Source organism: Pan paniscus, chromosome 20 (assembly GCF_029289425.2).
Source record: "Pan paniscus chromosome 20, NHGRI_mPanPan1-v2.0_pri, whole genome shotgun sequence".
Classification (NCBI taxonomy): Eukaryota; Metazoa; Chordata; class Mammalia; order Primates; family Hominidae; genus Pan; species Pan paniscus.
In genome coordinates, this window is record NC_073269.2 from 62,176,605 (window position 1) to 62,199,779 (window position 23,175).

The 23,175-nt window shown below is 45.6% G+C and overlaps 1 protein-coding gene across 2 annotated transcripts in view; it reads right to left on the minus strand.

Moving 5' to 3' along the window:
* NLRP13 (NLR family pyrin domain containing 13) overlaps positions 1-23,175 on the minus strand; it is a 47,064-nt gene that overhangs the window by 1,564 nt on the left and 22,325 nt on the right. For both annotated transcript variants that reach the window (XM_057300556.2, XM_063599694.1), the window contains 7 exons: positions 19,561-21,148; positions 18,418-18,588; positions 15,499-15,663; positions 12,645-12,815; positions 9,735-9,905; positions 6,375-6,542; positions 3,582-3,752 (listed from right to left, as the gene is read on the minus strand). In XM_057300556.2, the coding sequence (XP_057156539.2) occupies positions 3,582-3,752; positions 6,375-6,542; positions 9,735-9,905; positions 12,645-12,815; positions 15,499-15,663; positions 18,418-18,588; positions 19,561-21,148 (2,605 nt within the window). The remainder of the gene's footprint in view (positions 1-3,581; positions 3,753-6,374; positions 6,543-9,734; positions 9,906-12,644; positions 12,816-15,498; positions 15,664-18,417; positions 18,589-19,560; positions 21,149-23,175) is intronic.

Here is a 23,175-nt window from a genome sequence, read left to right on the forward strand (position 1 = left end):
ATATACACACACATACATGCATACACATATATACACACATATTCACATACACACATACACACACATATACATATTTTTTGAGATGCAGTGTCACTTTGTCACCCAGGCTGGAGTGCAATGGCGTGATCTCGGCTCACTGCACCCTCCACCTCCTGGGCCCAAGCGATTCTCCTGCCTTAGGCTCCTGAATAGCTGGGATTACAGGCGCACACCACCACGCCGGCTAATTTTTGTATTTTTAGTAGATATGGGGTTTCACCATGTTGGCCAGGCTGGTCTCGAACTCCTGACCTCAGGTGATCTGCCCACCTCGGCCTCCCAAAGTGCTGGAATTAGAGGCATGAGCCACCATGCCTGGCCTACTGTCACCATCTTTAAATCCACATGTACTGATTGTTTAGCTCCAACTTGTGAGAACATGTGGTATGTGGTTTTCTGTTCCTGCATTAGTTCACTTAGGCTAATAGCCCCCAGCTGCATCCATGTTGCCACAAAGGACATGGTTTCATTCCTTTTTAGAGCAGGGTAGTACTCCATGGTGTATGTGGACCACATGCATGTGTGTGTTCCTCACAGCACTGTTCACAATAGCATTGACATGGAACCAACCTAGGTGCTCATCAACAGCAGACTGGATGGAAGCAGTGAAGTACAGGCAGGGTGCAGTGTAAAGTGGCAAACTGATATAAAGCAAAATAAAGGTTTAGACAAAAGTAATTGCCATTTTTGCCATTAAAAGTAATGGCGGTCAGGCATGGTGGCTCACACCTGTAATCCCAGCACTTTGGGAGGCTGAGGCAGGTGAATTACCTGAGGTCGGCAGTTCTAGACCAGCCTGACCAACATGGAGAAACCCCAACTCTACTAAAAATACCAAGTTAGCTGGGTGTGGTGGCACGTGCCTGTAATCCAGGCTACTTGGGAGGCTGAGGCAAGAGAATCGCTTGAACCCGGGAGGCAGAGGGTGCGGTGAGCCGAGATCGCGCCATTGCACTCCTGCGTGGGCAACAAGAGTGAAACTCCGTCTCAAAAAAAAAAAAAAAAAAAGTAATGGCAAAAACCATTACTTTAAAACCACTGCATTAAAAATAATAGCAAACACAATTACTTTGGCACCAACCTACAGAAAGACTAACAAATGAAGGGTAACTTTTGTTTACCCTTCGACTGGGACCTCCCACCACCCTAGCCTTACCTACAGATGTCAGGGAGAAGATTTGATGGCACGGGAACCCCTTTCCATAGAGAAAAGGCACAACCACAAAGGTAGAAGATGAGAAAACCATGGTGCGGATGACACAAGGGACCTTGTGGGCAGGCCAGAGTAACTCAGGCCATTTTCACTGTGTATGAATAAATCCAAGTACTTCTCATTAATCTGCATCTAGCAATTTTTGAAAAATATGAGCGTTCTACAAGAGGAGGCGAGGGTCTGGGCACCCAGTCAGAAGCCCCTTCTGCACACATGCATGATAGACAGCAGAGAAGCTTCATCTTTAACGGTTGCTGTCCCAGAACCCTTTTTAAAATGCACCACTGAAGTGTGAAGTTGGCAACATCAAATCTTTAAAAGGTGCAGATCGTGACTCACTTCCTAAAGTAGGCAAGGTTCCTTGGCATCTGGGATGACTTCTGCTGAGATGTACCAGTAACAGCTGTTAACTGCTTACCTTTCTCCATGCCCCAACTTTTTTTTTTTTTTTTTTTGAGACAGGGTCTTGCTCTGTTACCCAGGCTGGAGTGCAGGATCATGGCTCACTACAGCCTCAAACTCCTGGGTTCAGGCAATCTTCCCACCTCAGCCTCCCAAGTTGCTGGGAACACAGGTGTGTGCCACCATGCCAAGCTAATTTTTTAAAATTTTTGTAGAGACAGGATCTGCCTATGTTGCCCATGCTGGTCTTGAACCCCTGGCCTCAAGTGATCCTCCTGCCTTGGCCTCTCAAAGTGCTGGAATTATAGGCATGAGCAACTGCAGCCAACCTGCTTACCTTTCTGATTTCCTCTCAGAATACTGAATGGGGTGGCAAGTGTTCTAATTAAATGCTCTTCTCTCAGTGCCTCTAAGGGGCAACATAAAGCTTGGTGCAACCTCAGGGCCTTTGCACATGCTACTGAAACATCCTCAGTACATGCCACCCTTCATCTCTAGTCACCTCTCATGTTCCCTTCCTGATATAGGGACTCCTCCTTCCAGCCTCCTTGGGACTCAGGATCAATGGTACCGCCTCCCGCAAGCCCCTTGCTATTCTGGTCACCCTCCTGTCTTATCTCAACCCAGAGTTTCTTTCACAGCATTCATGACAACAGAGATTGCTTTTATGTCTCAGACCTGTTATCTCCTGGAGGAGAACTCAAGACTCTCAAGGACAAGGCTCATGTCCGTTTGTTTCCCCCCTGTCTACCATGCCATGGTGCTTGGCCCAGAGTCGGTATTGAAAAAGAAGCCACAAGTTAATGGCTATGGAGTGACACGTACAATAGGAACAAGAATGATAAACAGAAGCAGGCTCTCAAAATACCCAAAAGTCTCCAGGACTGCACCATCCAGTACGGTAGTCATTAGCGACATGTGGCTGTTAAGATTTAATTAGTAGGTTGATGCAAAAGTAATTGCCATTTTTGCCACTAAAAGTGACAGCAAAAACCATTACTTTAAAACCACTGCATTAAAAGTAATAGCAAACACCAAAATTACTTTGCACCAACCTAATAAAATTAAAAATTTATATTTATATTAAAATAGGCTGGTGGCCAGGAGCAGTGGCTCACGCCTGTAATCGCAGCACTTTGGGAGGCAGGCCAACATGGTGAAACCCCCGTGTCTACTAAAAGTATGTTAAAAAAAAAAAAGAAAAAATTAGCCAGGCGTAGTGGCATGCACCTGTAGTCCCAGCTACTGGGGAGGCTGAGTCAAGAGAATCACTTGAACCAGGATGGGGAGGTTGTAGTGAACTGAGACTGTGCCACTGCACTCCAGCCTGGGTGACAGAGCAAGACTCCATCTCAAAAAAGAAATAAAAGAAAAAAACAGTCCGGGCATGGTGGCTCATGCCTGTAATCCCAGCACTTTGAGAGGCCGAGGTGGGTGGATCACCTGAGGTCAGGAGTTCAAGACCAGCCTGGCCACTATGGTGAAACCCCCATCTCTACAAAAATACAAAAATTAGCTGGGCATGGTGGTGGGTGCCTGTAGCTCCAGCTACTCAGGAGGCTGAGGCAGGAAAATTGCTTAAACCCGGGAGGTGGAGGTTGCAGTGAATCAAGATGACACCACTGCACTCTAGCCTGGGTGACAGAGTGAGACACTGTCTCAAAAAAGGAGAAAGAAAAAAGAAAACTACTAATTCAGTTCCCAGTCACACTAACCATGTTTCAAGTGCCCAATGATGAGATGCCGCTCGTAGCTACGCAGCAGGTGCACAGCACAGAGATCACTCCCACCCTTACTGGAAGTTCTGTTGGCCTGCATGGCCTGAGGAAGCCGAGTGCAATGGAAACCTGACACATGCTCTAGAAGCCTAGTCAATCTAGCCTTGTCCCTGTATGTTCTCCCCTGCAGAAAAGTTAGTGAGGTTTACCCGAGTTTCTGCAGCCTGCATGTCGACTTTTTCAAAGCCTTACATAGCATCTTGACACCATCAGTATCCAATTCATTGCCTAGAAGGTTCAGATTGACCAGGCTCTTACTGCTGCTGAGAACAGAGAAGAGATGCTGGCAGCAAGCAGTTGTCAGATTGCATTTCGCCAACCTAGGGGCGGGTGGGAAGAAAGCACAACAGATAGTCCTCTGAGACTGGGAAGTTAGAAAAGAGATACCACATCTGCAGGAAAAAAACTATTACTAAAGCAGACTGCTTAAGAGTGGAGCACTTGGCCAGGCACAGTGGCTCACGCCTATAATCCCAGCACTTTGGGAGGCCGAGGTGGGTGGATCATGAGGTCAAGAGACAGAGACCATCCTGGGCAACATGGTGAAACCCCATCTCTATTAAAATACAAAAATTAGCCAGGCATGTTGGCATGCATCTGTAGTTCCAGGTACTCAGGAGGCTGAGGCAGGAGAATCGCTTGAACCCGGGAGGTGGATGTTGCAGTGAGCCGAGATCACACCACTGCACTCCAGCCTGGCGACAGCAAGATTCTGTCTCAAAAAAAAAAAAAAAAGGGCTGGGCGCGGTGGCTCACACCTGTAATCCCAGCACTTAGGGAGGCTGAGGTGGGTGGATCACAAGGTCAGGAGTTCAACACCAGCCTCAACAAGATGGTGAAACCCTGTCTCTACTACAAAAAATACAAAAATTAGCCAGGCGTGGTGGTGGGTGTCTGTAATCCCAGCTGCTTGGGAGGCTGAGGCAGAGAATTGCTTGAGCCCACGGCGTGGAAGTTGCAGTGAGTCAAGATTGCACCACTGCACTCCAGCCTGGGCGACAGAGCAAGACTCCAGCTCACAAAAAAAAAAAAAAAAAGGAAAAGAGTGGAGTATTTACTGCATGCCGGGCACCTTTTAAATACTGACATATAACTCATCTAACCCATCTATCAATCTTATCAAAGGTACATACTATTTTAAACTGTATTTGATGGAGGAGGAAACAAAAACTTAACCTGCCAGAATGTGAAACAAACCATTTTAGTATACAAGGGATATGAGTTTATTAGATCTTTGAAAGAACTGAAATAGCACTATTATTCCTTATTTACACTTTTTTCCATCTTATTCTAAATTCAACAATACAAAATTTGAACATAGGGTTGGCTAGCTACTAGAAACACAAAGACAAAAGTGAGAAAATACATTAGATCAGTTTAACACATCAGAGATCTCCACCTGAGTTCATAAATAACTATTACACGCTGGCCAGGCGCAGTGGCTCATGTCAGTAATCCCAACGCTTTGGGAGACTGAGGCAGGCAGATCACTTGAGCTTAGGAGTTTGAGACCAGCCTGGGCAATATGGTGAAACCTCATTTCTATAATAAATACAAAAAAATAGGTGGGTGTAGTAGCGTGCACCTGTTGTCCCAGCTACTCAGGAGGCTGAGGAGGAAGGATTGCTTGAGGTTGCACTGAGCTGAGATCGCGCCACTGCACTCCAGCCTGGGTGACAGAGTGAGACCCCATCAAAACAAACAAAAAACCATAAAGCCCTTCTTTTAGAAAGAAAAAAGTCAGAATGAGTCTCTCTAAGGAAATAGTTCAGTAAGTTGCTTCGTTAACTGATTTTTTTGAAGATAAACTTGATTCAGAATGCATTTATGCCACACTATCTTAAATTTGGCACTGCAGATAACGTTAACCTATTCATGTTTCTTTCAGGCCTATGAGAGAACAAGTCTAGTTTATGTTTAAACCAATAATTTAATGTGTGGTGTCTATATAGTAGATTTAACAATCTCTGAATAGAGGTTTGAGGTGGCTGGTAAACCCCAACAATGCTGGAGGTGGTTTACGATTTGAGTCGGTTCATTTGATACTAACAAATCCTAACACCGTTTCTGAAAACATCACTGAGCTAATGGAACCATTCCCTACATGAGAAATTGCTATCATGTAAGCCACATTTAGCAAAAAATCCTACAGTTCAGAGCAACTCATCTTAGTCTGCTTAGTACACGTTGCATGATGGTTAACAACGGTGAAGTGAAGTTTCACAGTGGGGAGCAGGCTGCGCTCCCCTCAACTTCCCAGCACCTGGCACCCACCATGGGCAGATTGGGAGAGACAATATTTACAATGTACCAAGGATGGTGGTAACAAGAGTAAAACACTTCTCTAAACGTGAAAAACTTCAAGCTTATCATCTAGCAGGAGAGTTTTTTTTTTTTTTTTTTTTTTTTGAGATGGAGTTTCGCTCTTGTCTCCCAGGCTGGAGTGCAATGGCACAATCTCAGCTCACTGCAACCTCTACCTCCCGGGTTCAAGCGATTCTCCTGCCTCAGCCTCCTGAGTAGCTGGGACTACAGATGCCCACCTATACACCCGGCTAATTTTCGTATTTTTAGTAGAGACGGGGCTTCCCCATGTTGGCCAGGCTTGTCTTGAGCTCCTGACCTCAGGTGATCCGCCCACCTCGACCTCCCCAAATGCTGGGATTACAGGTGTGAGCCACTGCTCCCAGCTAATTTTTGTATTTTTAGTAGAGACGGGGTTTCCCCATGTTGGTCAGGCTGCTCTCGAACTCCTGACCTCAGGTGATCCACCCACCTTGGCCTCCCAAAGTGCTGGGGTTACGGGCGTGAGCCACCACACCTGGGCGAGATTTCTTAGATGGCTTGTCCTTACTTTCTAACCCCTGATGGGATCCGATTATATCTCCTCACCCGCAAGAGTAGAGAAGGAAGACTCTGCAAGGAGAACAGCATCAACTCACCCAAGTGTGTGCAATGCACGATGTGGTTTCAGAGCCTCACACAGTAGCTTCACTCCATCATCCTGAAGATCATTTTCTCCCAAATCCAAGATTTTCACATTATGATTATGGCTGAGGGCATTAGCCAGCTCTCGACAGCCCTCTCTTGTGAAAGAACAACCTGACAAACTGCAAAATAAAAACATACAAAAGGGGGGAAAGTAATTGCGTCCCGAAGCTGTGCTGTGTTTACAACTGCCCATCTCACGTCCAAGGAAAGGAGACACCCTGAAGCCAGACTTTTGTCCCAAGCCTCGAAGGAGGAGGGTGCGAGTCAGGAGGGCCGAGACACCTCCAGGTGCTCTATTTACCTGAGATAGAAAGCCGAGGGCACAGCAACACAGCCCTCTCCCTCCCACGCCCCCCCGCAGGTGCATGAATGTGGAGGGCCTCTCTGTGGTGGTTACCATCACAGTGCACGATTCTCAGCCTTCGAGCTGGACAGTTGAGCTGAAGATACCAGGAATCTCCCATAACGGCAGGTCTGAATTTCCCAGAATAAATTACTATACCATAAGAAGTTCAAAATAGTTAATCCAGGTGACTGTTTGGAGAAAATATGGGTTGAGGTGGGGAGGGATGAGGAGAGGAAGGACAAGGAAGAGACAGGAGGAGAAAGAGTAATCCAAAATCCTTAAACACACCCCCCAATCCCAAAAAGGTTTGGCCGGGCATGGTGGCTCACGCCTGTAATCCCAGCACTTTGGGAGGCTGAGGCGGGTGGATCATGAGGTCAGGAGTTCGAGACCAGCCTGCCCAACAGGGTAAAACCCCGTCTCTACTAAAAATACAAGAATTATCCAGGCGTGGTGGCGGGTGCCTGCAATCCCAGCTACTTGGGAGGCTGAGGCAGGAGAATAGCTTAAACCCGGGAGGTGGAGGTTGCAGTGAGCCGAGATCGCACCATTGTACTCCAGCCTGGGCGACAGAGCAAGAGTCTGTTTAAAAAAAAAAAAAAAAGTTTTGACTACGTGAAGAATGTCCATGTGGCTAACCCATCAAAGGCTAAGTGTAAGAGAACTGCCAGCCTGATAAATGATACATGCAAATCAAAGACAGTCAGATTTCCCTAGAGTTTAGAGATGGTGGTCAAAGGGTACAAAAATCTCAGCAGGAATATAATTGTTGGCTTTTTTTTTTGAGATCTATTCCATGGCATGGCAAACATACTTAATAGAACATTGTACCTTTCAAAATTGCTAACATAATAAATTTCAAATATTGTCACCACAAAAAATTGTTAAGTATTTGAGGTGATGGACACATTAATTATTCCACATTGTATTCATAAAGTTTGTACCCCCAAAACATATACAGATGGTAAATTTACAATAAAACGATTAAAGTTTTAAAAACAAGAAAGAATTCCCTACAAGTGACTAGGGGAAAACCAAAATGAAACATGTTAAAAAAAAATCAGCAAATTTTATCAACAGGTTTTTTTAATCTGGAAGTTTATATCAATGGTTGTCAGTATTTGAAACATACTCAACTTCATTCTTATAAACGCAGATGCAAATATAAAACTACTTTGTGTTTACAAAGGAAGAGATATGACCCACGGGATGGGCCTCAAAATAATCTTAGAGGGAGAAATTAGTTCAACCATTGTGGAAGACAGTGTGACGATTCCTCGAGAATCTAGAACCAGGCCAGGCGCGGTGGCTCACGCCTGTAATCCTAGCACTTTGGGAGGCCAAGGCGGGTGGATCACGAGGTCAGGAGATTGAGACCATCCTGGCTAACATGGTGAAACCCCATCTGTACTAAAAAAAAATACAAAAAATTAGCCGGGCATGGTGGCGCGCACCTGTAGTCCCAGCTACACAGGAGGCTGAGGCAGGAGAATGGCATGAACCCAGGAGGCTGAGCTTGCAGTGAGCTGAGATCACAACACTGCATTCCAGCCTGAGCGACAGAACGAGACTCCATCTTAAAAAAAAAAAAAAAAAAAAAATCTAGAACCAGGAATCCCATTTGACCCAGCAATCCCATTACTGAGTGTTGGTGAAGCTTTAGATGAAAGGAGATAGGCCATAAATCAATAATTGTTGAAGTTCGAGCATGGATTGTAATATATGCTCTTCTCTCTAAAGTTTCAAAATCCCCTGGAAGAATAACAAATCCCTTGACCGGCCAGGCACAGTGGCTCACGTCTTGGTACATGCTAGACCGCACGTAACCAGCACTCAGTAAAAACTCTGGGCTCAGGGTCTCTAATGGGCTGCCCTGGCACACTTGGCATGATTGCCACAGCTGGTGGCTGGAGGAATTGTGTGTCCTGTGTGATGTTGGAGAGCAAGCTTGGAGTCTTAAGGAAAAGGCGAGCACTCAGACAAAGGATTTCTCAGCAAAGCAAATTTACCTCTGCACAGAGGGTGCTTCTCTTTGGCCCGTTGCCACGAGAGCACATAGAACAAAGGAGAATGAAAGTTTTTATCCCTGATGCAAATCCTGACCCCGTGCCCTTTCCCCATTGGCTGGGGTCGGACCACACAATCTCAACTAGACCTGATTGGCTAAACGTTTGAACTTTTTCTTAGATAATGTGGGCACTTAAGGGAGAGAAGGGAGAGTAAGGGAGAGAAGGGAGAGTAAGGGAGAGAGGGGAGAGGGGGAAAAGTCGTCTGCGATGAGCTGGAGAGCTAGTTTTCTTCCCAAAGAAAGGAAGGTGAGATGATACTGATAAGCCACTGGTGCTGTTAGCATGCCTGGGCACGTAGTAAAGGCAGAAAGAAAGAGAAGGAAAGGGAAGGGGAGGGGCACTGTGGATTAAAGAAAAAAGGATTGATCAGGCTATTTGAAGAGAAACCTTGTCATATCCCACATGTGATTGCACAGGGAGAGGGCTCCTGGGAGCTTATGTCTGGTTTCCTCTGGACTCTGTCCCAAGCCCCTTTCCCTTTGCTGATCTGCCTTGTGTCCTTTCACCCTGATGAAGTGTAGCCGTGAATACGACTATGGGCTGGATCCCAAGTCCTCCCAGTGAAACATCAAACCCGGGGGCTGGTCTCGAGGTCCCCCGGACACACACACATTCACAGTCCTCCCACTTTCCCCATCCCACACCCCCGACAAAACCAGAAGCTCCTCCCAGTGAAACACCAAACCCGGGGGCTGGTCTCGAGGTCCCCCAGACACACACACATTCACGGTCCTCCCACTTTCCCCATCCCACACCCCCGACAAAACCAGAAGCTCCTCCATGGCAAAGAGCTTGTCCACGCCTCATTCAAACCCCATCAGGAACTCAGGCATTGGTGGGTCAGTTCCCATCGCTCTCCTCCATCCGCTAACTCAGAGGGAGCCAAGAAAACTTACTTCAGGCTCTGCAGGTTACCATCTGGGCGACCCAAGGCCTCACACAGGAACTTGACTCCCTCGTCTCTCAGGCTGTTCTTGCTCAGATTCAGGTGCGTCAGGCTCCTGTTCTGCAGGAGAGCATCTGACAAGTGCTTGCAAGCGGGTGCTGCCAGCTGGCAAAACCAGAGCCTGCAGGGTGAGAGCCACAGAGATGGACACTCAGGGAAGCAGCCCAGACCCAGGCTCCTGGGACAGAGCCTCAGGTCCCCCTCCGAGTCTACACATGCAGCAGCTCCCTGGACGACATGGTCTTTCTTTTTAGCTGGACACCGACCCAGGCTATGGCAGTATCTTGCATACCATAACCCTCCCTCGATCCAGATTTCTACAGTGAGTACACCAAGTCTGTGGTTCTCATTAGTGACTGGTTTAGGAAAAAATAGAGAAAAAAAAAAACTTTCAAGGCTCCAAGGCTCTGGAGCCAGTTGGGCGTGGGTCCAAATGGGCTTGTCTGTCAGCAGCTGGGTGACCCTCAACAAGCTCCTGCACTCCTTTCAGCCTTCATTGCCTTCCATTCTAAAGTGCAGTAGGATGGTCTGGCAGAGAGCTGCCAGTGAGCCCATGAGCAGTGCATGTGCTTGGGCGGCACTTGGCAAACAGGCAGTGTACAGGTTATAGAAGATTATGATATCACAAATAGAGATGTCATATATTAGATATGCATGTATTGCATAATATGTGTTAACATATGTTTTATGAAAATATATGTAGTTACGTAATAGTATATCGTTAACATATTAAATATTAACTATATATTACATATATATTGCATAATACATATATCATAATGTAAATATATAATGAAATATATGTTATAATTATACATGTATATATGTAAAATTACAATCAATTACATTATAAATTATAACTTAACTGTTATAATATATAAATAACTATGTAATAGTAGTCGTAATTATATAATTACAATTATAATTGGTTAAAATTACAACCTATATGTATATGATGTTACAATGTGTAGAATTATAACAGTTATAATTATACTAATTATTAGGGCTATAATAGAGTTGTAATAATATATTAGGGTTATAATACTAATTATAATTAGTTATAATGGTGTTACAATTCTACACATTGTATCATGATCATACACGTATAATTACACATGTATGATTAACTCACATTATGTGTGTGAATCACCTATCGATAATCCCATTCTTGGAGACTCAGTGCCGAATGAGCAGTGGCCCTCTGCTCCTTTGCCAGTTCAGAGTCTGTGGTTCTCCAGGATAATCAACTTGGTGACACCTAAAGGCCCTTGGCCTTTTCTGTGCTTTTTATACTCACCTGACAATTGTCCAGTCTCAGGAAAACCCACCTTTCCCTCTATTCCACACCTGCACCAGAGCAGCACGATGCAGCTAGAGAAGAGGAGACCTAAAGAATCTCTTCGTGCGTCCACCACTGTACGGGGTCTCTCATTCCCACAAGGCAATCCTCTGGATTCCCGCAGTCCTGCCTACAACAGCTCACATAACATCTCTGAATGGCATCTCAAGCTCCTATATCCCCAACCCAAACTCTTCTTACCCAGACCCTGCTCTGCCCCCAATCTTTCCTGCGTTGGAGAATGGTCCCACCCTTTACCTAGCTGCCAACCTTACCCTCTGGGAGGTGTTCTTGGTACCCTCCCCCCTAAACCACCTCGAATCCATTGGCAAACCCCATTGGCTCTACCTTCCGATCTATCCTGAAATCCTATAACCTCCCCATGGGCCACTCCCTCCTGGTTGATAGGAGCCCTATCTCTTGCTCATACTGGTATTTTTGCCCCGACTGTAGTCCACCTGTCCACAGCAGCCTGCATGATCTTTCAAAGTACGTCAGATTAAGGTAACATCCCACTTCCAATCCAAGGATGACTTTCCATCTCACTCCAGACAAAACAGATTCCTACACAGCCCAGCATATCCCAGGCACTGCCATCTCCTACCACTATCGCCCTCAGTCTACTCCAACCATGCTAGCTTCCTCATTGTTGTTCCTCCAACATGCTGTGCTTATTCCAACCTTTTGAGATGGAGTCTCACTCTGTCATCCAGGCTGGAGTGTAGTGGCATGATCTCAGCTCACTGAAACCTTCACCTCCTGGGTTCTAGTGATTCTCCTGCCTCTGCCTCCTGAGTGGCTGGGATTATAGGCACCACGCCCGGCTAATTTTTTGTGTATCTTTAGTAGAGATGGGGTTTTGCCGTGTTGGTCAGGCTGGTCTCAGAATTCCTGACCTCATGATCCGCCCCCCTCAGCCTCCCAAAGTGCTGGGATTACAGGTGTGAGCCATCTTGCCCAGCCCAACCTCAGGCCTTTCACTCTGCTGTTCCTTCTCCGCATACGGCTGCCTCCCTTGCTTCATCTGAGTCTCTATTTAAGTATCACCTCTTCAAATAGGTTAGTGAGAGAAGACTATTTGAAGGATGGGAAATCAACCCCATCCCTGTCATTCTACTCTCGTTCTACTTTGTTTTTCTTCATATCTATTGTTTTGTTTTTATATGTCACTCATAAAACTATACCTTCCACATGGGCAGGAAGTAAATCTGTCATATCTACCACCCCAGCCTTGAGGCCTTGTTCTGTCTCTGCTAGGAGCTCACATATGGGTTGACCAAAAAATTCATTACTTCCTGGGGTCCTCGTGGAAATTAAGTTTCTTGGCAAAAGCTCCAGAGATGGGATCAACAAATCCAGGATGCTACTCTGAATCTGTTTTAGAGCAATTCCTGGCACATAGTAATTACTCAATGAATGTTACTTTTTAATAATATAAATAGATATCAAATGAAGAAACCATTGTTCTAGATATCTGTGCCCATAGAGTCATTTCTAGAAATGGAACTAGGGAAAACTTACTCCAGTCTCTCTAAGGCACACTTGGGGTGAGTCAGGGCCGCACACAATAGCTTTATGCCATCATCTTGGAGCCGATTAAATCCCAGGCACAATCGAGTTACGTGTTGGATGCTGGTGAGAAAAAAGGCCAGGTCCTGACAGCTGGCTGCCGACAAGTTGCATTTCTCCAGGCTGTGGAAGGTGCAGGTGCAAGGTGAGCCTCAGCCATGATGCCCAGGTTCCTCTACCTTTCTCTCTCAACCCCTTAACCCCCGAGACCCAAACATTATGGGAAGATTAAATTGGAGAAAGAACAAAAGCTTAAAGAAGGAGAAAAAGGGCCAGGCGCAGTGGCTCACGCCTGTAATCCCAGCAGTTTGGGAGGCCAAGGCGGGTGGATCACCTGAGGTCAAGAGTTCGAGAGCAGCCTGGCCAACATGGAGAAACCTCATCTCCACTAAAAAAAAAAATACATATATATATACATACATATATATACACGTATATACACACACACATATATACATATATATATATACATATATATACACACATATATACATATATATACACACACATATATACATATATATCTGGGCATGGTGGCACACACCTGTAGTCCCAGCTACTCAGAAAGGCTGAGGCAGGAGAATTGCTTGAACCCAAGAGGCGGAGGTTGTGGTGAGCCAAGAGTGCACCACTGTACTCCAGCCTGGGTGACAGAGGGAGACTCCATCTCAAAGAGAAAAAGGTGAGTCAAGGTAGGGTTTTCTCAGCCCTATTGAGGTGTGGGCTGGATCGCACTTAGTTGCAGAATGAGAGGACTGCCCTGTGCATTACAGGATGTTAATAATAACTGACCTTTACCCACTAGGTGTTACCCACTAGTAGCAACCCCTACACCATCAGGACAACCAAATATGTTGTCCAGGCATTGCCAAATGTCCCCTGGGGGACAAAAATCAAATCATTCCCAGTTTCAACTAATTTAATAGAATCCAGTTGAAAACCCCTGGATTTGGGGAGAATCAAAGAAGCCTAAGGAAATTATGCAAAGAAAGGCTGCCGTGTGAGATAGCCATGATCAAAGTGAGGGGAAAACTGGCTGGAACTGAGACCTAAGGTGGTGGGAAGAAAGAAGAGGCCAGGCGTGGTGGCTCACGCCTGGAATCCCAGCACCTCGGGAGGCCAAGGCGAGTGGATCACCTGAGGTCAGGAGTTCGAGACCAGCCTGGCCAACATGGTGAAATCCCATCTGTACTAAAATTACAAAAATTAGCTAGGGATGGTGGTGTGTGACTGTAATTCCAGCTATTCTGGAGGCTGAGGTAGGAGAATTGCTTGAACCCAGGAGGTGGAGGTTACAGTGAGCCAAGATCGTGCCACCATACTCCAGCCTGGGTGACAGAGTGAGACTCCATCTCAAAAAGAAAAAAAAAAAAAAAAGGCAGATGATAGACAGAAAGAAAGACAGAAAGATAGAAAATAAGTATGTCAATGTGATAAGTAAACGCAGTAGGGGGATCCCTAAGGTTCCCCAAAACATACCCACTGCCACCCCCACTGTGCCACTCCAGCTTGCAAAGAAGATGCTTTGAGAAGGCCGCAAGACTTACGACAGCTCCTTCAGGGGACACGTTGGTAGCGTGGAGGACTCCCTCAGGCTTCTCACATCAGAGAGATCATTGTCCCCCAGGCTGAGGAAGTTGAGACTTGTGTTCTCAGTGAGTTTGAGAAAGAGCTGACAAATCTGGTGGGTAAGGCCACAGGACTCCAACCTATCATAGAGGCCCCGAGACAGACGGTTACTCTTTGAAAGAGTGATCTGTGTTTACAGACCCCCCTGCTCCATGAATGAAAGCTGATTTTCTCCCTCTTCCTCATCCCTTTCAGAGGTTGGATGGCCCGCATGTCAACGCTACTCAAAGCGTGGTCCATGATCCAGCAAGAGCAGCATGACGTGGTAGCCTGTTAGAAGTGCTCATTCTCAGGTCCCACCCCAAATGTGCAGGATCTCTGCAGTTGAGTTCCTGGGATCTGTATTATTATTTTTTTTTTTTTGAGTTAGAGTCTTGCTCTGTTGCCCAGGCTGGAGTGCAGTGTCACAATCTTGGCTCACTGCAACCTCCACTCCCGGGTTCAAGCGATTCTCCTGCCTCAACCTCCTGAGTAGCTGAGATTACAGGCATGTGCCACCACACCCGGCTAATTTTTGTATTTTTTAGTAGAGACAGGGTTTCACCGTGTTGGTCAGGCTGGTCTTGAACTCCTGACCTCATGATTTGCCCCACTCCGCCACCCAAAGTGCTGGGATTACAGGCATGAGCCACCACACCTGGACTGGAATCTGTATTTTAAAACACCCACTAGGTTGGGCCGGGCACAGTGACTCACGCCTGTAATCCTAGCACTCAAGAGGCCGAGGCAAGCAGATTGCTTGAGTCCAGGAGTTCAAGACCAGCCTGGGCAACATGGCAAAACCCCATTTCTACAAAAAGTACAAAAATTCACTGGGTGTGGTGGCACACACCTGTGGGTACCAGCCACTCGGGGGCTGCAGTGGGAGGACTGCTTGAGCCAAGGAGGCAGTGGTTGCAGCAAGCAGAGATCACATCACTGCACTCCAGCCCGGGCAACAGAGTGAGACCCTGTCTCAAAAACAAAACAAGATAAAAAATAACCTCCCCCAAGGTGAGGCTAATATACATTAAAATTTGAGAACCACGGCTCTACACATAGGAACATTCTCCTTTGCTCATCCTTCTCTGTCTCCTTTTGCTACAAGGCTGAGTGCTGTCAGCCCTCCCAGTGGATCGTGGAAGCTTCTGGTGGTCTTGCAACCCCCCTTGACAGATCTAGGGAGCCAAAGACTTACCACAGATACTTGAGGTTGCAAGCTGAGTGTCTCAAAGCTTTAAGAATCAGGGGGACAGTCATTCCCAGCTTGTTAGAGCTGAGGTTCAGATGGGTCAGCTTGCTGTTACCCTGAAGGGCAATAATGAGGTCCTGCAGAACCCACTCAGGAGTTACCGATTTGTACCTGAGGAAGGGAAGGGACATGAAAGCTGGATTGGGGGAGAAGACTGGTTTCCAGGATCCCGTCTGCCTCCTCACCCTGCCTTCTACTACACTCACTGCCAAGGTTATACAGGGTACACAAGGAATTAAAAACAAGGGCTGAGCCATGGTACTGGACCTTGAAAATAAAAACTAAAATATACTCTCCCCCAAAAAAATCAGTAAACTCAGTTGCAGGTACGAAGTCAGGGATCCCTCCTTCCCTCTCCACCTCTCCTAGAGACCTGCCATGAAGAGGTCCTGGGGCCACCTACTCTTCTAGGAAATGACCCCCCCATACACACATACAATCCAACCTAGAAAAGCCCAGCAATAACTCTCTTGCATTTTCTGAACTTCTTTCTCCTTATCTTGAGAACTAAATAAGACCACAAGTTTAATATTAAAAGAAAAATTCAAAAAGAAGACTGCCCAATCCCATTACTGGGTATATGCCCAAAGGAACTTAAATCGTTCTATTATAAAGACACATGCACACGTACGTTCATTGCAGCACTATTCACAATAGCAAAGACAGGAAATCAACCTAAATTCTCATCAATGATGGACTAAACAAAGAAAATGTGGCGCCTATACACCATGGAATACTATGCAGCCATAGAAAAGAATGAGATCATGTCCTTTACAAGAACATGGATGGAGCTGGAGGCCATCATCCTTAGGCAGCTAATGCGGGAACAGAAAACAAAATACCACATGTCCTCACTTATAAGTGGGAGCTAAATGATGAGAACACATGGACACATAGTGAGGAACACTGGGGCCTGTTGGACATGGACACATAGTGAGGAACACTGGGGCCTGTTGGACATGGACACATAGTGAGGAACACTGGGGCCTGTTGGACATGGACACATAGTGAGGAACACTGGGGCCTGTTGGACATGGACACATAGTGAGGAACACTGGGGCCTGTTGGAAGGTGAAGAGTGGGAAAAGGCAGAGGATCAGGAAAAATAACTAATGGGTACTGGGATTAATATCTGGGTGATGAAATAATCTGTACAACAAACCCCATGACACACATTTACCTAGTGACATACACTCGTACCCCTGAACTTAAATGTATTTTAAAAAAATAAACGAAGGCCACAGCCCCCTCTGCCTGCCTCTCATGAGTTTGGTCCAGCTCACCCAATACACTGAGGTTTGAGGAAAGTTACGATCAAACCTTTCACTCTTAACTGGTTGAATCAATGCACACATCTAGGCTTTAGACCTTGAAAAGTAAGACCTAATGGTGGGGGAAAAGCAAGGTAGAATTCATTGGCCTAGACACCAGATCATTCCAACAAATCCCACCTCAGATTCAATGCTACGCATTACTCTCTCCTCTATAGTTTCCCCCCCCCCTTAATTGTTATACAAGGTCCACCTCCATTTGCTAATTCCTTCCTATCTTCAAGCCAGATCTGAGACCCTGTCATTCATTCCTCCTTGGATCATATTAGCAGGGGACCAATACGCTTTAGTCCACAGCTGTGCTCCAGCTCCAGAGAGGACCCTCCCCCTGCTCACCTTTATTTTAAAAGGTTCTATTTTTAATTCACATACTTTTTCCCTTTTCTGCAGCTCATCTTTCTCCCTAATTCATCCCAGGACAAGCCTAGGAAACCCTGGTGTTGCCTCCAAGAGGAAAGACATACACATCAAATGCAGCAGTATGCTGATAAATGTTACCACTGGATCTCCAGGAAAAAAAAAAAGTCCTAATTTATAGCTTTGCCAATTTCTGTGGTGTAAATTCTCCAAGCCAATCATGGCCAATTTCTATCTGCCCACTTGCTGTCACTAAATGGAGTTACAAAGATAGGTACACACACACAAGTGGCTCTCACCAGGTTGTAGCAGCTGGCTCCAACATGTCACTGGACAGAAATACATGTCCAGAATTGGTAATAGAAGGCCTGATGGCTTTGTTGATATCATTTGAATATACTAAGTACATTCTCCTCATGGTGCCTTCTATCTCGTTTTCTTGGCTTGGAATGCTCTTTTTCCCCAGGTATCCACGGGCACAGTCCCTCCTCCTTCCCTACACTGAGTCAAGTCTGTCTTTACCCAAATACCTTTTCAGTGAGGCCCTTCTGCCTTTCCTACCTAAAAAATGCAAGCCACTTTCCTCCTTATACATCCTTTCTGAGCCCCCAGTTTTCTTTGGGAGATGCCACCCTCTTGGGTCCTATTCTGATGATTTTGTTTGCTTCCCTGACACAATGTAAGATCCCTGATGGCAGGAGTTATCTGTTGGCTTCACTGCTAGAACCTCAGAACTGAGAACAGAACCTGGCACAGAGGAGATGCCCAATACTCACTGAATGCAGGAGTGACCCATCAAACACTACCTACTTTTGCTTAAGACACGAAACAGTCTCAGACTACAAGTGTCTGTAGCTCTTCTTGAGTGCTTTGACTCCACTATACCCTCGAAGTTTTCTACTCCTTCAAATCCAGCTCAAAACAGGACTGAGGCCCTAGGGAAAAATTGCTTTGTCCACAGGTGCCTCTAATGCGAGATCATTCTTGATAGATCGGCATTTTAAAATTTCAGCCTACTTTGCCTGAGTAGCAGTTTCATAAATACAAGCACAGTTTATTTTATCCTCCTGAGCACGTAGCTTGCCTTCTGGCAAATAGTCAACCACACTCATCAAAAGAGAGAAGTTGGGAGATTCTCCTAGGGTATCTTCTTGAGCTGCTGGCGTCTCACACTTACGTCAGTTTCTGGACTTTGCATCTTGGATTTTTCAGTGCAAGACAGAGACCCTTCACAGAGGAAGCATGAAGTTTGCTGTTACTCAGGTCTAGCTCATGCAGATTCTCATTTGTGACCAACGTAGAGCAAATGCTGTTCCATGCGTGCATCCTGGAATCAAACTTGCTTGTCCTTCATGAGGGAGAGACAGAACACGGATAAGAGCAAATTAGCCTTAAGCAATACCCAGAATACAACCTACGGGACACAGAAAGAAACCCTAACAAAATTATTATAATTTTCCTAATGTGGCTGGGTGCAGTGGCTCACGCCTGTAATCCCACCACTTTGGGAGACCGTCGGGAGTTTGAGACCACCATGGCCAACATGGTGAAGCCCCATCTGTACTAAAAATACAAAATTAGCCAGGTGTAGTGGTGCATGCCTGTAATCCCAGCTACTCAGGAAGCTGAGGCAGGAGAATAACTTCAACCTGGGAACCTACATCTGTCAGGGTGTGGGGGTTGCAAGACCACCCCTAGCTTCCATGATCCACTGGGAGGGCTGACAGCTCTCAGCATGGTAGCAGATGGAGACAGAGAAAGATGAGCAAAGGAAAATGTTCCTATGTTAGAGGCATGGTTCCCAAATATTAATGTATATCAGCCTCACCTTGGGGGAGGTTATTTTTTATTTTGTTTTGTTTTTGAGACAGGGTCTCACTCTGTTGCCCAGGCTGGAGTGCAGTGATGTGATCTCTGCTTGCTGCAACTTCTGCCTCCTTGGCTCAAGCAATCCTCCCACCGCAGCCCCCCAGTAGCTGGGACCACAGGTGTGTGCCACCACACCCAGCTAATAACCACTCAGTCATGGACATTCGGTTAGATACAAGTAGAGGTCTTAGCACAATGCCTGGTACTTAAACCCTCCATATTCAATGCCTAAGATATAAAGATGTCTTTAAGTAGATCAATTAGATTAGCTAGGAAACTAGGTGATGCCTAAAGGACAACACTCTTTCAAGTTAGAGCTGCTCCAGACCATTTGGTCGGAAATAAGCACGAATACGTAACGACAACACATCCCTGGTTTTGCATGAAAGAATTTGCACAAAGCCTGAGAAAATAGGAGAAAGTTGAGAAAGAAATGGTTTGTAATACTCACTCCAGAATTTCCAAGTCCCTTTCAAGGATGTGACTGCTAACAGAAAGCCTTAGCTTATTTAACCTTTCACAGTGCTTTAGGCAAAATGAAGAAGCTTGGAGTTCTTCGTCCTCCAAAATATTAAGGTCAACTTCAAAGATATGACCCAACATCTTCTTTGTGAAGTCTTCCTCCTGGGACTCATGTAGGCAGTGAAAAAGTCGTAGAACGTGAAATTGGAGAGAGGCACTTTCAGCCTTACCTAACTCTTCTCCCCACTTTAATAATTCCTCCATTACCCTGGGAGATATTTTACAATGCAAAGTATCTTCCAGTTCTCTTGCTATGTTTTTATTTAAAAGACCAAAGAAGAACAGAACCACTGGAGTCCAGTAGGCTTCTTTGTCAAGCAAGACGTGTTGCAGTAACATCTTCATCTCTTGTGGCTTTGTGGAATGGGGAGGGAATTCTCTAGGTTCCTCTAGCACAAAGGACATGGCTGCAAAAAACTCCTGGAAACTTAGGTGGGTGAAAGTAGTGCAACCCCCACAGTCATTGATCTTTTGAAGAATATTGAACTCGTAGAGACAATCAATGAAAGGCACTTCCAGGCCCTCGATCTCAGTGTCTTCTTTGTTAAACGTGAAGTTCATAGACCACAGCCCTTCTATGGCCAGACTGCAGAGGGCCCTCCATTGTCCTGGCCAGCTGTCATCTGCCAAATCTACCTCTGCTGTGGAGAACAAGTTAGAGAAAAAATAGGCATACAGACTGGTGGTGGTCTGAGTGATTGACTGGAGATCGTAATACCTCACCTTCGGCTGCTTCAGACAGGAACATACGGTCCAACACACCATGGGGGCACTGCAGGAATGAAAGAGAGTTTCGTTTTTTCTTAGCTGCTGTAGGATTTTCTCAACTTCACTTGAGTCATCAAAGTGTCTCATGAAATATACCCGTAGGTCGTCCCCTGTGAACCCTGTAATTTGTACAAAGCATGGATTCACTAATGAGGCCTTAAGATCTCTCACAAACCAGGTCTTGATCGTGATCAGTAAGGTAGCCAGGGGAACCAATTCTTTCTTCAACAAGCTGTGTAGGATTTTGGTCACTGGGAGCTCCTGGTACCAGTCTGTACATGGCGAGCCATCATCCAAGCTCTCAGAGCGTGACTCAGATATGATTATTTCCTCAAAGCCATCAATAATAAACAGGAGCTTCTCTGGTTGAGACATGAACTCTTCAATGGGGGCATCAAAATCGGGCCAATCCAAAGAAATCAATTCAGCAAAGGTAGTTTCCTTCATGTACCTTATTTTATGGCAGCTGAGATAGAAAACATAGGAGAACCTTTGCTGAAAGAGAACTCCATTTGCCCAGTGCAGCATAGCCTGCATTGCCAAGGTGGTCTTCCCAACCCCTGCCCTCCCCACCAAGACTATCGTCTGGGCCTGGGCTCTAGTCCTATTAGGATCCAGTAGGCGCTGCAGTTCCTCATGTTCGTCCTTTGATGTATTACGGATATATACGTGGTCTTTAGGCCAACTGATGTTGTCCCATGTCTCCAGTAGTTCAGCCTTCATGTTCTCTCTGTATTTTCTTCTGTGGTCTAGAGAGGGTGGAGTGGAGAGAACAATGGTAAGAATAAATTTCAGAGTTAGGAATGATTCAGTTACAAAGTTCCTACCCCAAAGACTTGAATAAGAGAAACTCTGCCTTCCAGGATTTTGTGGGAATGCAGTGGTAGAAAGTTGCAAAAGGAGGCTGAGGTAGGAGAATGGCGTGAACCCGGGAGGCGGAGGTTGCAGTGAGCTGAGAGGCACCACTGCCCTCCAGCCTGGGTGACACAGCGAGACTCCGTCTCAAAAAAAAAAAAAAAAAAAAAGTTGCAAAATATGAAGACAGTTAAATAATTTGATGATATATACAAATGAAAAATACAGAATAACATAAGAGCGATCAAGAACACCTTTAAGAGAGGGCAGAGGAGGGATCATAGCAAGAAGCCTCTCACTAGAGGATTCTACACTGAGAGTGGAGAAGAATCATCAGAAGAGAAGTCAGTCTGGGGTACTTCCAGGCAGGGTGGAAGGCCAAGGTGAATGCCCACCCAGAATTTTTTTCTGCAAGCCTCTTTAGTGTGCCCACTCCATTGCCTGACCAGCTCAGCACCCCAAAAACACCTTCTAGCCAGTAGAAGGGGCCCATGAGCCCTCTTCCCTCACCAGCTATCAGGTTTTCCTCACTTCCTCGAAACACTTCAGGGCAACAAGGGATTTGGGCAGGTGAGAGTCCCCCACTCACAGAAGGCTGACCTGACTCGACTCACAAGGCAATCAGTAACTGTAGAGCCTGCCAGTTTCCCTGGTCCCTGTGCCCAGACAGCTTCAGCTGGTGAGGGCTTGGACTCTAGGTTGCCCTGAAGATCAAGGCTTTGTCTCTCCCATTCTCCCCATTCCTGGGTTTCTTCCCAAAATGACTACTGTGGGGCCAGTCACAGCACAAGGGCCAGGACCTCTACAGAGGCTGGGATGAGGAGGGATTGAGCTAGCGATTCTTAGAGGCCTTCTGGGGCCTACTACGTATGCTGAGACAGAAATGAGCATTCTAGAGTATAGTGACCAAGGCACATGGTAGGAGGCTGGATCGTGATTATCTTTGCTTTGAAAACCAAGGAATGAGATGCCGTAATTTATATTTTTAGAACTCCAGGTTTTATGAAGAATAGATTATGATGCATCAGTGTAGGAAAGGAGGTAGAGAAAACAGGTAGAAAGCTACTACTGTCTTCATCTAAGTGAAAGTGGGCACCTGGCAGACTACAATGTATTTGTAGAATATACCCCATCAGTATATGTAACTATTACATATCCACAAAAAATTTAGGAATGAATGGTAATCACCATTCTACTTTCTACTTCTATGAGTTCGAGATTTTTAGATCCCATATATTAGTGAGATGGGGTAGTAATTGCCTTTTTGTGCCTGACTTATCTCACTTACCATAATATCACAAATGATAGAATTTGTGTTGTCACAAATGATAGAATTTCACAAATGATAGAATTTCCTTCTCTTTAAAGGCTGAATAGTATTCTATTGCATCTATAGGCCATATTTTCTTTATCCATTCATCTGTTGATGGATACTTAGGTTGATTTCATATCTTGGCTATTATGAATAGTGCTGCAATGAACATGGGAGTGAAAATCTCTTTGACATACTGATTTCTTCCTTTCAAGTGAAATAAGCCAGACACAGAAAGATAAATGCCAGATGATTTCACTTATATGTAGAATCTAAAAAAGTAAAACTCAGAAGTAGAGAGTAAAGTGGTGATTACTAGAAGCTGGGGAATGGCATGGGGAAAAGAGAGGGAAAGGAGAAATTTTGAGCAAAGGGTACAAAGTTTCAGGTAGACAAGAGGAACGAGTTCTGTGATGTATTGCATAGCAATGTAACTGTAGTTAATAACAGTGTGTTATATAGTTCAACATTTCAGAAAAAGTAGATTTTAAGTGTTCTTACCACAAAGAAAAAGTAAGTGTTGTGGATTAAGGAGGTTCGAGATGGCTGACTGGAGACATTGGGTGCCAGTTCTTAGAACCAAAATTACAAATAGGTAATTACAGCCAT